The sequence below is a fragment of the Talpa occidentalis genome, unplaced genomic scaffold, assembly GCF_014898055.3.
Source record: "Talpa occidentalis isolate TD23 unplaced genomic scaffold, MPIMG_talOcc4v2.1 talOcc4.3, whole genome shotgun sequence".
Taxonomy (NCBI): domain Eukaryota; kingdom Metazoa; phylum Chordata; class Mammalia; order Eulipotyphla; family Talpidae; genus Talpa; species Talpa occidentalis.
Genome location: NW_023603184.1, coordinates 46,807,929 through 46,825,584, shown reverse-complemented (window position 1 = coordinate 46,825,584; position 17,656 = coordinate 46,807,929). Strand labels below are relative to the sequence as shown.

The 17,656-nt window shown below is 40.8% G+C and overlaps 1 protein-coding gene across 4 annotated transcripts in view; it reads left to right on the top strand.

The window, feature by feature from the left end:
• The window catches only part of PRCP (prolylcarboxypeptidase), a 137,195-nt gene extending 134,713 nt beyond the window's left edge, over positions 1–2,482 (top strand). For 3 of the 4 annotated variants that reach the window (XM_037523050.2, XM_037523049.2, XM_054699567.1), the window contains exon 10: positions 538–2,481. In XM_037523050.2, the coding sequence (XP_037378947.1) occupies positions 538–754 (217 nt within the window). In that variant the 3' untranslated portion in view covers positions 755–2,481. Of the gene's footprint in view, positions 1–537 lie in introns of all 4 variants that reach the window. The other variant, XM_037523048.2, reaches the window with a different exon arrangement.
• Positions 2,483–17,656: the final 15,174 nt, after the last annotated feature.

The window sequence follows — 17,656 nt, the reverse complement described above, 5'->3', positions numbered from 1 at the left end:
AAATAATTAAAATGCTCTTTTTAAAAAAAGCTAAGATATAATTAGCATTTTTAAATGTTGGAGTTTTTCTTTATTAGTTTGGTAATTGGGTCCTAAGAAAGAAGAAAACCAGCCTGACACCTGTGCTTATTAAATACCACATATGCATCTGGTTTAACCCTTCCATACCCTTATGAGGTAGTATTGTTCTCTCTATTTTATAGATGACAAAACTGAGTCGGGTAACTTAGATAAACTCATCGAGGTTTTGAGTGATGAAGCCAGAATTGGAATGCAGGCTTCTAAATTCCAAGTCCCAGTACAGTCTGGGTTGATTCATGGGGTACTACCTTCAGCCTTCTCTGGTCCTGTTTCTTGCATCTGGTTGCAGAAATATTGTAAAATTCCGGTATGAAGCACTTTTCGAAATAACAGATCTTCAGTTCAAATCTCTCAGCTTTGATTTTTAGATGGTATACGCATAGCAGTTTTAGCCTATCTTTTCTTGCCTTGGTTCTGAAAAGCCAACAATCTGATTTTTTTCTTCTTTATTTGCAGCAATGGTGAGCTAGACCCTTGGTCAGGTGGTGGAGTGACTGAGGACATCACGGACACCTTGATTGCAATCACCATCCCAGAGGGCGCCCATCATCTGGATCTCCGAGCCAACAATGCCTTAGATCCCACGGCCGTGCTATTAGCCCGCTCCTTGGAAGTTAGATATATGCAGCAATGGATCCGAGATTTCTATGCTAGTCCAAGAAAGAAGCACTGATCAATTTTCATCAGTGTCAGTTTTTTTCTTTTATGTTTATTCTCCCCATATTCCCATTCACTGTAGTTCCTTTACGTAGTTAATTTCCCTTGTTTATCATTAGGTTTGGTGGGGCAAAGCTTAAGGTCAAAAACAGGGTGGTGACAGCAGCTATCCCACACCCCAGGTCCTTGCATCTTTGCACCACCTCTAGGAAAAATCTTTTTATGGCAGCTTTTCCACACCATCAAGGGCTCTCTTAACTGGAACAGAGTTCCCAGCTGCTTTTCACAGAGGGAGAGTCACTTTTTTTTTGTTTCTCTGCAAGCAGGGATTTGGTTTTAAGGTTGACGTTTCTTTGGCCCATTTGTCACTCAAATGATGTCATTCCAGCTGTGGGAAGAATGTGGTGCCAATCCAGGAAATGGGAACCTTTTCTTTTATACTTGATTTAATGGCTTTCAACTATGCTGTGAATAAAGAGTGAGGCTGGACTTTATACCTGTATGTTGCGCCTCAAACTCACTCCAGCTGTTGCGAATGCTGTGTGCACTAGGCTTGGCTGTTTTCGGAAAGTCATTTAATATTCTCTTTTCTACTTGGCAGCTTTTCTTAGTTCTGGGATATTTGCCACTGTAGCACTGCCAGTAAGAAATCTGGCCTTTTTATGCACCATTTCTTTTGATTTCTAAGGTCAGTTCTGTGGTAATTTGGTTAAATTCTGCCAGTTTAGGAAAATGACTGTTTTGCTTTTAACAAAAGTTTTGATCAAACTTTTGTGTGCTGTGGTCAGTGATGATATTTTAGTAAGAAGCCTTTAAAATGGATGAATCAGCCATTCAGAAAATAGAATGTAGTTATATGCAGCATTTTATTCTGTAAGCTTTATTTTCTGGTGTTTGTTGCTGCTGTCATTAAAGCCAGAAATTGTCAGGACATTAAGAGGCAGGTGCACGAGAACTTTTCTGTATGACTTCCAAAAGACAAGCTGACTAATTCATGCAGGCAGCATATTTGACATTAATAAATGGCTGAGTCGTTCCTATTTCTAAGGGGTTGGCTTCTTTCAAGCAGTTCTTACACTGAGACCTTTCTTCAGAAGAGCTTTTCTAGGATAACAAATAGGGTTCGATCAAAACCTTTCAGGGGCACAGAGAGAGACTAACACTTTCTGCTCTGTTGAAAGATTTCTTCCCCCTTGTTACTTTTTTTTCAACTTTTTTTTTTTCTTTCCCCTGCCTTGGAAACATTTTCTCCTTTTTAAAATACCTTGAGCTCTATTATTTCTATAGCACTTATTTTTTTAAAAAGTGCAAATACAGAGTTTATTCTTGGGTGGGTAACTGAAATGTTTACCTCACTTTCCCTGGCATCTGGGGGATAAAGAAAAATCTTTGTTTAGTTTCAGAAACTTTCAGTTGTCATTGTAATGAGTTGGCCATCAGAGCATATTTCAGAATCAGAGAAAAGTCTGATAGGGTAGGAAGTTAAGAGTCAAAACAATACTAGTGTTTCTTCGTCAACAAAGATGTTACACAATGCAGGGTTTATGGCTTTAATAGAGTATATTTTTTCTTCAAGGTACTATTGATTTAAGGATATTTTCCTTGAAACCTTTTTACCTGTTTAAAAATCTTCAAAGTGCTTTGCCATATCAGTTGGTATTGATTGTTTGGATGAGTTGCATTTTTGTGAAGGAAAAAAATTACTCAAAAAAGTGAATATAGGGCCTCCCCTGGTGGCGCAACGGTTGAGCGCTGGGCTGCGAGGCTGCCCGCAGCCCCTGTAGTGCCGGTTCATTCCCCGGCCACCGGCGAGGGTCTCACAAAAAAAAAAAAAAAAAAGAATATATTTTTCTGCAGGTATAATTTTGTCCTATGTGCACGATTTTCTTCTTACCAGTCAGGAAAGATAACAACCTAGTTAGCGTAATTAGAATATGTTAAAATTTAATTTTATATTTAAAAAGAATTGGAATGGTAGATAAGATTTATTATTTAAAGCATCTCTCTACTTAATTGGTTATGCTTTTCAAAGACGGGAAGAGAGATGTAGAGATTCATGGTGTTAAAATTTTATTTTCTGGTTTTGTTACATTAATTATGTTAGTCAGTGGGTAGAACTAATGAAACTTAGGGATCTTTCTTAAAGACCCTTTAGTGTTGAGAGATTATCTAGGGGAGCCAGTGTCTAGTCTAGCACATTAGAAGGTGAAGGCACCTTGCACATCGAGTCCAACACTGTCATCTGTAGCTGATGGGTTTGTAACCCAGAGAGAAGGGACTTGTTTAAGGACTCAGCTCATTTTTGGCAAAATCCAAGCCTTGGATCCAGGTTGGTTGGTTGTTGTTTTTCATTTTATTGGTGTGGCTTAATCTTTGCATTCAAGCAACAAAATCTCACCAAACCCACTTAAATGAAAGTGGAAATTTATTAAAACTACCTAGGAATAGCTCCAGGACTTGAGTAACTGGGAATCATGAAGAAATGTAACTGGCGTCTAGAAAGCATTGAAAGTCAAAAGTTTTCCTCTTTATTTCTTTGACTTTCAACAGAGGTCACCAGTTGTCAGCTTATGGATAGGATTTTTCCTCTGATGTTTATGGTTTGACCAAGAGTCTAAAGTGTCTGCATGTGTCAGAATTACCTGAAGAGTTTGTTAAAACACTGATTGCTGAGTCCTGTCCAGCTTTGTGATATAACCGTGGGTTGGATCTTGGAGTTGTATTTCTAACCAGTTTTCCAGGTGATGCTGGGGAATCACACTTCGAGAACCACTGGTTGGAAGAATTTTGCATTTGAATTTCTTCAGACATGACATGCCCCTTCAATTCACCTCACTCCTGTTGTCCTACCCCATCCCGAGTGTGGGAGCCCTGCCTAAGCTTCTCTTCCTGTGACTGCTTCATTCCCTCTGGAGACCAGCTTCCTCTTTTCTGCTGGCACAAGGCCTGATGACTTCCCAGAATGGTGTTCTCAGTCCCCAGAGGCTGATCATCTGACAAGCCCACAACTTTCAGGGGGTTGGGGAGAACAAAGTCATAGAAGAATGACTGTAGAAATACACTATTTAGGATGGAGGGGCAGCAACTCAGGCGACTCAGTGCATGTAGGAGGTCCTTGAGTAGCATTCAACACTCTGTCACTATAACATCAATGACAATCCTGACTGATGACCTACTCTCAAGTCTTTGCTCTTAAAGTTAGTTTCCAATAACCTGCTGCTACTGTTAAGTAAGGCTTTCCTGTGTCTCTCTCAGTTTTTCCTCACAGTGTTTCTTGGGACATTGGTGTACAACAAAATGTCAGTAACATGGAGTAGATCCATAAGCAAGTTTGGAAAATGGTGGGTTAAATAGTTTTTATTTTGTGTATCTGTAAATATGCATTGTGACTCTCTGTAGTGGTAATAATCGTGAGTGCTGCTGTTCCTACCCTTACAGCGTAAGTAAAGCATGCTGCAAGGCATGAGGGGTGTGGAACCTGGAGCATACAATGGTGAAAAAGTAAACACAGTAGCTGTTTTAATGTTTACATTCTACTGTGAGAAAGACATGAAATGTCATAATATAATGAATTGGTACAATTTTAAGAGTATAAAGAGTGAGCTGTTTTAGGGCATTTAATAGAGAATATGAACTGGTCTGTGGGAATCAGAGGAATTTTTTTTTGAGATGTGCCATTTTACCTGTGATTTAAAGATCACTAGGAGGAAGAGAAGTGATAAAAACTATGTGTGAAAAACCAAGTGTCCTATGTTCAAGGAACTAAAAGAAGGCCAATGTAATGGCACAGCAGACAACCACGTCAATGAATCTGGAGATGCGGCCGGGGGAAAGCTCATTCAAACAGACTGTGGTGAGGAATGAGAAACCACTGACGGTCCTGAAACAGGGAAGTGACAGAGATAGATTTTCATTTGAAAAGATCACTGTGGGTGTAGAGCAGAGTATATGCCGTAAGGGCAAGCATGTGACTTAAGAGGCCACTGTTGCTGTTGTACAACTGTAAGAGAGTAGCTGCGACTGCGTTGGTAAAGGCATGTCAGGGGGACTGGGTGGTAGGTTCTATGTGAGATATGAGTGGGGCAGGTGTCAAGGATGATTTCTGGCTTGTGCACTTGGATAGATGGTGCCATGCACTGGGAAAGAGCAGCAGAAGGTAGCCAGGTTTGACAGGAAGATTCAAATTCGGTTCTCTCTTGCTGAGTGTTACGCATTTTTTTTTTTTTTTTAATAACCAAGTGGAACTAGCTGTGAAGTAGGACAGTTAGATGTAAAGATCTGGAAGAGTGTCTGGACTGGAGGGAAGTAAGCTCAAGGAACTAGAGTCCAAGAAATATACTTCAGAAGCTGCTGCTGCACTGTATCTGCCATGGCACATTCTTACATAATCTGCAAACCAACCCTCCTACTTTAGGTGCTTTTGACCCCACGGACCCAGTCTACCACTTAAACACTGGTACAGCCTTTGCTTAAATTGGAGTCTATGTATTTGCAATCATTTCCCATTCTTACTGCTGGCCTGTACCTTCCTAACACCCTGCACTTCAGCCGTACTAGACTTTCCATCATTCCAAAATACCGCTCCTCTGTCTAAAAATTTTCCCAGCACCGCCTTCCAGTGTTTTTCCCAGCAAACTTCTGTGCATCTTTAAAAGTCCAGATCAACTTGATTCCCTCCCCCTGTGACGTCTTGCCCATCTTCCCTAAAGGAAGGGTTTTAGCATCTGTGCTTTCACAGAGCAAGTTCCACACCTAGCATGTCAGCTAGAACGTCAGCTTCCCCAATGTAGGGGTTGTCTTACTAATTCATCTCTGCATCTCAAATACCTGAAATAGTGTCTGATCAACTCTAATTTGGTACACATTTCTCAAACTGAAATATTTTGCTAATACTGATGCCTTTTTAGGAAGACCAAGCTCTGAGAGCAAGGACTCTGTGTATTTCTTCTAGTCTCAGTCAGCCCTCACTAAATGTACATGAATAGATACGTTTCAGTGTGGCAAGGCCGAACTTTCTATCCCTCTCTTTCTCTAGCCAACCACCTTCTATAGCTCTGATGTGCTCTTGCGACATCTTGCCATTGAATTCCCTGGATTTTGGAAAGGGGATCTCCTAGGACTCAATATCTCTAGAACTTGGCCTTCTCTATTTACTCTCACTTTAACTGCATGTGTCCCCAGCACCCTCTCCAATTCCATCAGCCTGCCACTTTGTCAAGGGACTGAATTTAACTTCTTTGACAGGAAGTGAAACAAAATCTCAAAAGAAACACTTGAAACAGCCGTTCAAGTGGACAGTTTTCTTTGGAACCACTTCTTAACACAAGACATCAAGAAAGGGGCCGGTTCCAATAGATTTTGCTGTGTAATTATGGAGATGGGAAGATGAAAACTGAGTAGCAGAGCTGGAAAGCAATCTTCGGGTCATTCATTTCTACATATGTGTTTAACACCTGCTAAAATCTGAACTGGAGTGTGAAAATTACTTGCCGAAGAGCATACAGCTAACATGTTTATTATTTATTTTTGTCATGCCTGACTCTGAAAGGATTTCAGGTCATCTAAAGGTATACATTAAACAGCATAAGTGAGACAGAAAAGATTTTATTTTATTTTGTTTTGTTTTTAAAGATTTATTTATTTATTTATACAAGTACTGGGTACAGTCAGAAGCACAGGAGGGTGAGAGGATTCACCAGAACCAGAGCGGGGAACAGAACAGGCAGACTGACGAATACACTGCTGAGGGTAGCAATGGGCGCGGCAGGAGAGGTCTGTCGCACCAAGTGGGACCCTCGCCAGCGGCCGGGGATCGAACCGGCACTTCAGAGGCTGTGGGCAGCTTTGCAGCCCAGCGCTCAACCGCTGCGTCACCAGGGGAGGCCCCAGAAAAGATTTTAAAAGAGATGGAGACATAAAATAGATCTAGAAATGCAAATCATAACAGCATTCATGAAATAGTTTCCATAGAATTTTGGTAAGGCCGAATAATTGTGGGTGTCACATAAAAAATGGTAATAAGATCAAAGCTTTGAAACTGATTGAAATACATATAAACAGGTGGCTTGTACTATAGAAAGTCCCAAACCTTTGATATGCCATGTATATCGTAGCTCAAGAATGGGACAAATTTATTTGATCTGGAATCCTTTGTTCATGCAACATCTGAGGAGCTGGTGCTCTGCCACAGGTCCATTAGGAAATGCTGTCAGGGAATTCGAGGTATTTTTCTCAAGAAAAGTTGTAAGCTTTCTAGCAGCCATCCGCAAAGAGGAAAACAGTTAAAGAAGTCATAGTGTGCATAAGATAAAGCAGACAAACTAACCTGGAGCAATCCAGGAAGAACCTGGAAGAGTCTCAGAAACGGGAAAAGTGTAATGTCATGAATGAGATCTTCACCTTCTCACTATATATTGCTAAATATATACATATATTGCTAATTATGTATTCATCTTTATAATGATCCTTCGGTCAACCCTTCAATCAGATCCTTCCTCTTTAGAGGAAAGTCAAAATGCCAAAGTATAATGAACTAATGAAATATAATAGCGGTGTTTATTTCTTTGCTAGTCTGACTTTATCTATAAATAGATTGTACAGTGTCTGGAGAGACATCCTTGGTCAAAATCTTGCCAGACAAATGTTCCTTGGCCAGATTAAATGCTTGAATAGAGAGTTGAACTGGAGGAGGAGTAATACTCTAGAACTTAAATGAGGTGGTTTGGAGGGAAAAAAAAACAAGCTCAGATGTTTGAGTAAACAGCTGCTGAGCCAGGGGACCTTACCAGCTGTGTGGACACAGCATCAGGACTAGGAACCATGTGCTCCTACTGCAAGGATGCTGGCATCTGCTGCCAAACTTCCTCTTATTCTGGAGAGTGGTTTTTGTAGTTCCTGAAGTTGACAAGTAAATAAGTAAGGAAATGTTTGCGCAAAACATTAACTCCCAAGATACTAAATTTAAACAAGATTTTTTGCTCAAGTGATATGTAAAGAACATTGACACGGAGGGCATATGATAAGTGCTCTTGAGTTCAAGTGCGATGCGGTAGAGGTAGCAAGATGACTTGATAAATAGCTTCCTTCTCTCACCAACAAAGGCTGATGACAAATTATCCCTGGTCCAGAAATCTCAAGACTTGACAGCAGACATTTCATATAATACCGATCAATTCATTTGGTCAATCACCTGCCTTCAGAAGGGAAGGTATCATATAAACCCATAAAATAAAACATCTGCTTTACCTTTAGAAGAGACTCAGGGTCTTTTGTCTCCTTTCCTGATACCACAAAGCCCTCCTGCACCAGCATTTACTCTAGGTCTAAGTGAACTGTTTTCATCTAGGAACACTTTATTCCCCCACAAGAAGTCTGGAGACAGTTTTTGGTTGTCCCAGCCGAGGGGCTGGTGGTGGTCGGAAGTTGCTACTGGCATCACATGAGCAGTTAACCTACAATGCAAGGGACAGCCTCCCCGATCATAAAGTATCTGGCCCAAAATGGCAGTAGTGTTGAAGTGGAGAGACCCTAGTCTCTATCTCTCTTCTCCATGATTTAAGTCCTTTCCTCAGATTTTGTAAAAGAGATGAAAAAATTCATTTAATCTTTACTCTTGGGAGACATCGGGAAAGAAACCTGAGCAGTGTTTCCTTCAAAGATGGAAGTTGGCTGGAGCTCCACGGGTTTGGGAGTAGCAGAGCCTATGACTGAGCACAGGAACCCCTCATCACAGCGCAGGAGCTCATCAGACCCAGGGTTTGCCCAGGAAATTGGAACTGAAACAGAGATAAATACACTGATAAAAGCTGTTCTCTGAAATGATCTACTGATGCCTGATGACAAAAGGCAACTCGAACAGCATTCTCAGGAGACAATAATGAAACAGAAGACAAGCTATATTTATTCTAGTTCCTGCTGTACCCGATGACTTCTCCCCTTTGCATGGGCTACTGCATGGAGGAGGGTTGGGGATGCTGTAGGGCGGGGCTCACTGTCTGGCTTCTGCAGCTTGGACTGCCTCCTGGTCACACCCCATCCCTAGGGGGCTTAAAAGAGACTGACCTGAAGGTAGAGATGTTTGTTTCTCTTCCTTGACTGAAGGTTTTTAGTAATAAGGATGTCACCATTCAGAAATCATATTGAAAAAGACGAAGAGCATATTTAACCTACATGAGATACTGGATTCCTTGAGGATTGTCAGTCAAGGTGGAGATAGTACACAAGGCCGTGTATGGGTCCCTGGAACGCCCCTCACCCCAAGAAATGGTATCATGAGCAAGAGGATCGAGACAGGAACACGTGAGGGTTTCATTCTTACCTCCTCGGCCAAGCTACGTTCAAGCCTTGTTTCTTTCCTCTTCTGTCCATCTCCACGTTCATTACCTGTCTCTTACTTCCTTGGCCTCCTAATAGTCTCTCATTTTCTCATGTCCCCCAATAGTCCATTATTCACACACTAGCCAGAGTAATCTTTTTAGCATGGAAATCAGATCACATCCCACTTTGACTTAAAATCTTCCCAATTACTTTCCATCACCTGAAATTAAAACTGTAAAGTCCTCACTTGGCAAAACAACAATAGCACTTCTAAACAACACAATGCTGCATTGTTTAGTACAGACACCCCTTCTCTAAAATTTAATAATCTATATTTTGGAGACTGATTATTTTTTAAGATTTGTTTATTTATGCATACAAGAATTGGGGTGTAAGCCAGAGGTGCGGGGGGTGATGTGGTGGTGAGAGGATTCAACAGAGAAAGTGGAGAGCAGAACAGGCAGAGCTACTGAAATACACTGCTGAGGGGAGCAGTGGGCGAGTCAGGAGAGGTCTGCTGCGCCATGTGGGTAGCTCCCAGGCCAGCCAGGGATGGAACTTGTACTGCAGTGGCTGGTGATAGCTTGATAGCGCTGTCTTTAACCCCTATGCTACCAGGGAGGCCCTGGAGACTGGTTCTTAAGTTTCTCCTGGAATTTCTCTTTTCTGGGCCAAATCATCCCAATTCTTTGGATCATTTCTTCATTTATCATCCATTTATTCAAGGAGTTATTGGTTTGCAACTTGAAGCCGGTACAGAGTTAGTAAGAATTTAAAGGCAAAGCCCCATTATTTTCAAGATGGTCAACATTTCAGATGGTTAAATAATTTGGGCTAAGAATTTGTTTTGCTTTCAGGATACTGTGGGAGCGTGGAAGCAGAAGTGTTGAATTCATTTTGAAGGTCTGAAGAAGATTCTATTTTTTTTATTTATTTTTTTTAAAGATTTATTTTATTTATACAAGAACCGGGGTACAGGGCAGATGCACGGGAGGGTGAGAGTACTCACCAGAGAGCATGGGGAACAGAACAGGCAGACTGATGAAATACACTGCTGAGGGGAGCAGTGGGCGAGACAGGAGAGGTCTGCTCGCCTTGTGGGTTGCTCCGAGGCCGGTGGGATCGAACTGGCACTTAAGAGGCTGCGGACAGCTTCACAGTGCTGCGCTCAACCGCCTGCGCCACCAGGGAGGCCCCTGAAGAAGATTTTAAAGAAGTATCCATTTGAACTAAAACTTTACGGTAGGAGTTTGCAGGGTGGGTAGGGTTTTGTGGAAGAAGCAATAAAAGCACAATTTGTTGAAAAAATTATTTGGTATCTGTTGTGTACCAAGAGTTGAGTACCAATCTGTGTCCCTGTGGGAAAAAAACTAGACATAACTTCCTTCTTATAGGGAAAATGAAAAAGGAAAGTCGAAGGAAACCGCCTCTCTAATGCTGGTATCATATGTGATAGACCTGTCTTCTCTAACTGAAGTCCCTTAACAGCCCAGGGAATGAGGGAAGATAATTATTACCTCCATTTTATAAAGGAGGACTTTGAGGACAAGAGAAGTGAAATGTTTCTACCCCAAACCGTGGCCCTGGATCTAGCAAGTGGCAGCTGTCTGATCCCCATCCTGTGCTTTCTACACTTCTTGGTTCCAAATGCAATTTCTTATGACAGAGAGGCAAGCACAATTTTTCCACCCACCCCTAACCCCTCCTTGACCAGCATGTCTTCATCTTGGCCTTTACCTCTTGTTTTCTGCTGTCCCAAAAGCTAAAAAATTTTCTAATCTCCCCAGTTCCTGTTGCTGAGGGGCCACAGGAAGGAGGGCACGAGAGCCCCACCACTGTCCATTTACAAAAATTATTTCTGCTTTCATTTTCCAAATTTTTTGCAGAATAAGAAAAATGGAGATGTGGAGCCAAAAAATCCTTTTTGTTTGTCTTGGTGTTTGATAATATATGCAATCTCTTTGGGTGGTTTAAGCGGTTTAGGTACCTTCTATAAAAGGATCTTTTAATGACAAAACTAATGTGATTATCTGAGTGAGTGTGAGAGGCATATTCAGGGCTTAAAGAAAATCTGTTCGAATAGCTGAATGTATCTGCTTAATCCTTTCTCTAAAGTGGCTGAACAATGCTCTGGGAAGCCATTGGTCTGTTTTTCTGGTAAATGCCTGTCTCCAGAGGTAGGGACTGTTCACAGATTTTGATACCCTTATGCTTTACCTTCTCAGCTGCACAAAAGCACAGGAAAAGCCTGAAGGAGCCCAAAGCACTGGCAGAAACCAAGTGTGTTCCCTGAATGGTGAGGGCACAACATAGCACATGCCTGCTCTCTCCATGGCATTTGAAGAAGCAAGGGCGGTGGCCAGCAGCAGGAATGGCATCTCAGAGAAGGGACCCTGTCCAGGTGCCTTCTTTCATTGGGTTCTGGATGAAAGATCACTTGTAGAAGCTTAAAATAGTACACTGAGTTTTCAGAGTGACTTAGCTACTCCTTTTGTGTGTGGGAGGGGTGGGGGCAGGGACTGGTGGACAACATTAGTGTAAGAGGGGAGAGAAGTAATACAGTTTTGAGTTCCAACACTTGCTCTGTGACTTTGGGCCAAAATTAAATTCCTCTGAGTATTTCTGCTCCGTCATTTGTGAACTGGAGATAATACCTGCCGCAGAAATTCACTGTGAGAATCAACGTGAAAATGGGAACGTAAATACGTGTCATAGCAGTCTAGAGGATTATCAGATAACACGTTGCACTTTTTTTTTATTGTTTTACTTTATTTGAATTACTATTTAAAATTCTTATTCTTTTAAGATTATTCTCTTTTCTAAATGCATATTTAGAAAATGTGTATTTACTAGGTGCTGAACATTATTCACAGTTCTTGCAATAGAAATAGGAAAAAGATCTCTGATCTTTAAGGAGGTCAGCAGGTTGATGGGGAAGCAGGCATTTAAAATTCAGCTTGATGAATATACATTGGAAGTGATTAGTTCCAATTTGGAGTGATTAATAATAACGAAACCTGTTTACTATTTGCTAGTTGCTGAGCCAAATGCTTTACTTGAGTTACTGCATTCAATCCTTCTAGCCCTATGAGGTAAGACTCATTATGCCCATTTCACAGATGGAGAGACGGAGGCTTGATCAGATCATTTAAGTCACTTTTCCACAGAAGCACAACTGTTGCATTGTGGGCCAAATTAGAGTCCCACATGTGTCTGAATTTACATCCTAAATTTGTATTCTTTGTGCTGTGCTGCATCTCAATCAAGGAAGACTTCCCAGAGGAGGTGACTACAGTTAAGTTTCAAAACATGATTAGAAGTTTGCCAGGTATGCAGAGGAGGAGGGCATTTCAGGCAACTGAAACAGTCTAAGTAAAAGTACGTCAGCCAGAAAGGATTTTGTGCTAACAGTAGCTAAAAGCAATTTATGACTAGTAGTGGAGCAGATTGGAGGAATAAGTAGGAGCCAGATGATGCTCTCCCACATTGCACCTTTGTGGGAAAAAGTAGGATAATTAATTATTTTACTTACTTGGTATATGTCCTGTTTGTCCAAAAGGGTTTTGTAGCAAAGCGGGAATACTTGACACCTCTATGGTGCAGAATCACAAAATACACTTAAAATTTTATAATCAGAAAAATTTCAGCATCAAAGTCATAGAAGAGATCATGAACTCATTCTATGCCAGAAGAAATCAAGGTTGAATTCATGTAATGTCTTAAGATTATAAGGCAGTTTCATCAACAGGACCAAGAATATTTGTGTTTTTTTGTGAATTATGGGGCTAAGGTGAACATTGAGTGAAGATTTGGTAAAAGTCATCTTCAGGTGCATGTGTAGAAATTGGTGAGTTAAAAAGAGTGAGAGATGGAGAGTCATTCCAGGGAATGGAAATAAAGTCCTCAGCTAGAGTTGTAGGTTTCCTACCGGGAAATTCATGATTTTTCTCTTTGGAGAATGGGGTTGGATATGTGAAGCTGGAAATCAGGTTTGCCTAAAGGGCAGAGTTAGAGGATCTCTTCCTATTTATTAATAACATATTAATTTTCATTGATAGTTTTAAGTGGGAGCCTGTGACAGAGGTGGGCTGGTTTTGCTCTTGCTGAGCTCATAATCTTAAGGACAAGACAGCCAAGAAAACAGGTCATTGCAAAAGCTATAATGAGTCATGTAATAAGGAATAGAAATCTATGGCAGCCCCAAAGGGGCATGAGTAACCCTATTATGTTCTGGGTAAGAGGGAAAAAGAGAGTGACATTTGAAAGATGAGGAAAAATACCTGAAAGATGAGGAAAGGTAAGATCTGACCGATGACGAAAAATACAGCAAAGGGACAATTAGAGTGATCTAGATAAAAGGAACAGTTTATGCAAAAACCCAAGTAGAGAGAGCTTTGTATCTGGTAAAATAACTGGAATGTGCCCCTGCCAGTTGATGTAGTTGAAGTGTAGTGACTGAGGTGGCAATGATATCTGGTTTTTCTTCTCTGACTTCCCTCTCCCCAACGTGCAAGGTTGTATATACATAGAGTTCACAGCTCTGACCAAAAGGACGAAAATACGTTCAGGAGCACCACAGAGAGCAGGGCCACACTCAATATGATTGCACAAAACAAAATTTCCAATATTCCACCTCCCCATGTCACTATAGCCTGACCTGTCACTACTGACCTGAGAACCAGTCTCCCCAAAAGGGCCGCTTCTCACCTCTAAGACAGAAAACAAAAAGGCATGAAATCAGTTCTCTGAATGTAACTAGACAAATAAATGTCAGTGCAGCAGGAGGGAAGAGCAATAAAGTGAGCGGGCCTGAGTGATGGTGGTAACCTGCTGAATTCCCAGGTCACAGAGTAATTTACTGACTGGTCCTAGGCCACTAGATAATTATCCAGACAGCCCCGATTCTGGTGTGAAACCTCCTGCTGCTCATGTTATTAATACTGGCAGCAACCAGCGGGCGTTGGTGGGAGCAGAAAAGAGCAAACTGAGTCCTCAGGCTGCTGAATGAGTGTGGAGGCACCTGCCCTGGCCCCTGAGCACCCAGCATTCAGCTCTCAACCCTGCTGCTGCCTGGTCCCCAGGGAGAGGCTCCCCAAGGACAACTGCAGGCTTGGGCAAAGGACAGACACCCTTATCCCAGAGTATGACCAGCTTCTGTCAAAGAACTGCTGCCTTGGAACAACCCCCTTGGAACTGACTGGAAAGTGATTTTGAAGCCTCCCCAGAATAATTTAAATTAATATCCATGGGGCAGTGTCAAACCCTCCTCCTCGACATGGCGTGGGAATTTGACTTCCATCCTCACAAATGAGACTAGTGGGAGTGATGGTGCCGTTACAGGGCTTCGTCATTTGGGAACTTGACCTCAGGTAACCCTGGAGTAATCTCAGGGGGCCGTTGGCATGGGGGCGGGGCTCTCCTAGCCCATATCCCTCTTTAAAATAGGATAACATATATAAAATGCCCAGCACATAGTAGATCATTTCAACCAACATGGGTACACTTCTTTCTTCCTCCACCTCCACAATCTTCTATTGTCTTTCCCCTCTAGCTCAGTGGTTCTCATCCAGGGACATTTTGTGTGCCCAGAATATATTGCCAATGTCTGGAGAGAGATGTCTGACCGTCATGACGGGGGCAGATGAGTGGTACTGGTACTTAGTGCTTACAGACCAGGGATCCTGCTAACACCCTACCATGCTCAGGACATCAGCCCACAATAAGGAATTAACCCAGTTGTGTGCCAGTAATGCTGAGGCTGTGAAAAGCTGCTCGAGGAAAATCTGCACACTTCAGCCAAAGCAATCCTTTCAAAGACAAATCTTAAGTCACCGTCCTCCTGAAAATGTTCTACATGGTTTAGTCACCATAAAAGCCTTCCTAATGGTTCTCTCACTATGTATGGAGCACCTGCCCTCGGGCAGGCTCTGTGTATACCCCCCGCCCTTGAAGTGATGATTACAAAACTGACTTTCTGTCATCTCCAGATGACAGTGGTGAAAAAGGCCATCCCTGTCGTGTACCTGATCTTAGAGGAAAAGCTTTCAGTGTCTCAACATTAAGTATGATGTTATCTGTTGGTTAGTCATAGATGGAATGTATTATGCTTGGGTATGTCCTTCTACCCCCACTTTAAAAGAATTGTTATCATAAATGGATGCTGAATCTTGTAAAATGCCTTCTCTGCACCTACTGATATTATTATGATTTTTTTCTTTACTTTTTTGATATAGTTAATTAAATGGATTGATTAATATATGTTGAACTTGTCTTGCATCCCTGTATAAGGGATGTATAAGTCACACTTGGTCGTGATGTATGGTCCTTTTAATATATTGTTGGATTTTGTTTTGCTAATATTTCGTTGAGGATTTTTGCATCTGTATTCATCAGGAATATTGGTCTGTGGTTTTCTTTTTTTTATGATATCCTTTTCAACTCTATTTCACAGAGTAATGCATGCCTCACAAAATGTGTTTGGGAGCATTCTGTCTTTCTTAATTTTTTAAGAGTTTGAGAAGATAGATATTAGTTCCTGATTGAAAGTTTGTCATAAGTCGTTCAAACCAACTTGTCTTGGGCTTTTGTTTTAGGGAGACTTTTGATTGCTGTTTCAATTTCCTTGTTTGCAATTAGTCTACTCAGGTTTTCTATTTCTTTCTGGTTCAGTGTTGGGAGGTTGTTTGATTTTAAATACTTGTCTATTTCTTCCAGATTTTCCAACTTTTAAAATTTTTTGGCATAAAAATATCCATAGTAGTCTGTTATGATGCTCTGTATTTCTGAGATTTCTGTTATAACTTCTCTCTCATTTTTTATTTTACTTTTTAGAGTTTTTTTCCTTTTTTCCTCCTTAGTGAGTCTAACTAGAGATTTGTCTATTTTGTTTATTTTTTCAAAGGACCAGCAGCTTTTGGTTTCATTGATCTTTTAACTGTCTTCCTAACTTCCACTTCATTTATTTCTACTTTAATTTTTATTATTTCTTCCTTCTACTGACATTTATTTTCCATTTGTTGTTCTTTTTCTAATGTTACATTGTTTATTTGATTTTTTTTTTGTTTTTTGATGTAGGCCTGTGTATATACTTCACTCTTAGTATTGTTTTTGCTGTATCCCAGTGGCTTCTGGGAGGCTGTATATTCACTTCTATTTGCTTTCAGGTATTTTAAAATTTCTTCCTTGAATTCCTCATTAATGCAATAGTGCCTTAGTAGTGTGTTTTTCAGTCTCATGTAATTTTTTTGTGTGGCTGATTTCTAGTTTGATACTATTATGATTAGAGAAGATACTTGGTATGATTTCAATGTTCACAAATTTATTATTATTCTTGACACTTGTTTTATGATCCAACATGTTGTCTATCCTGGAGGATACACTCAAAGTACACTTGAGTATATTTATGTATTCAAGTTTTTTTTCTGTGTCTTATAGGTCCGTCTGATCTAATACCTCATTTAAGACTATTGTTTCCTTGTTGATTTTCTGTCTGGTTCATCTGTCCATTCACATAAGCGAAATCCACTGTATTATGTGTGTTGTGTTGTGGCCATTGTCTAGTTTGTAAATAGTTGTTTTCTGTATTTGCTGTGCCTTTGTTTTGTGCATGTATATTTCTGAATGTTATGTCTTCCTGGTATACTTCCATACATATTAAGTGAATCATTAGGATGAAAACCATCTTGAGCAGGTTTTCACAGCCTCAGCGTTATTGGTACACAAATGGGTTAATTTTTTGTTGTGGGTTGATGTCCTGTGCATTATAGGGTGTTTTGCAGGTTCCCTGCTCTTTAATACACTTATCACTGTGGATCTTATTACCTTTTTACTGGAAGTTTATTTTATTTGGTATAAGTATGGTGGTTCCTGCCTTTTTGTGATCCAGTTTTATGGAGGATTGTTTCTATCTTTTTTTTTTTTTTTTAAGATTTACTTATTTATACAAGCACTGGGTACAGTCAGAAGCACGGGAGGGTGAATGAATTCACCAGAGCCAGAGCGGGGAGCAGAACAGGCAGACAGACGAAGTACACTGCTGAGGGGAGCAGTGAGCGCAGCAGGAGAGGTCTGCGTGCCATGTGGGACCCTCCTCCGGAGGCTGGGGAGCAGCCGGGGATCGAACCGGTGCTGCAGAGGCTGCGGGCAGCTTCGCAACCCAACACTCAACCGCTGCACCACCAGGGAGGCCTGAGACATGAATTTTTCTTATATTGAGTTTCTTAGTGGTGTCAGATAGTTTTCAAATTATCTTTTTCTACCTTTTTTTAAAATCTCATTTCTCTCTCTTTTACCTGGCTCCTTACTAAATCACTATCTTCAAGGTCACCAATTAAGTCCTCCATTTCAGGGGGTGGGTCACTGTCTCAGTCATCACCAATGGTTACAGCTCAAGCTTTTGAGTCTTCAGTTTCATGAGGTCTTTTCTTTCCATTAAGGGTTTTTTTTTGTTTTTGTTTTTTTTTTTTAAGAAAATTTTTCTTACATAATCCTAAATCACAGAAGTATGTGTCCTTTCTAATTTAAAAGATATGATCTTTGTATACTTCTTTTTTTTTTTTTTTTTTTTTTTAGGGTTTTTAATTTGTTAGTCTTTGATCTCTGT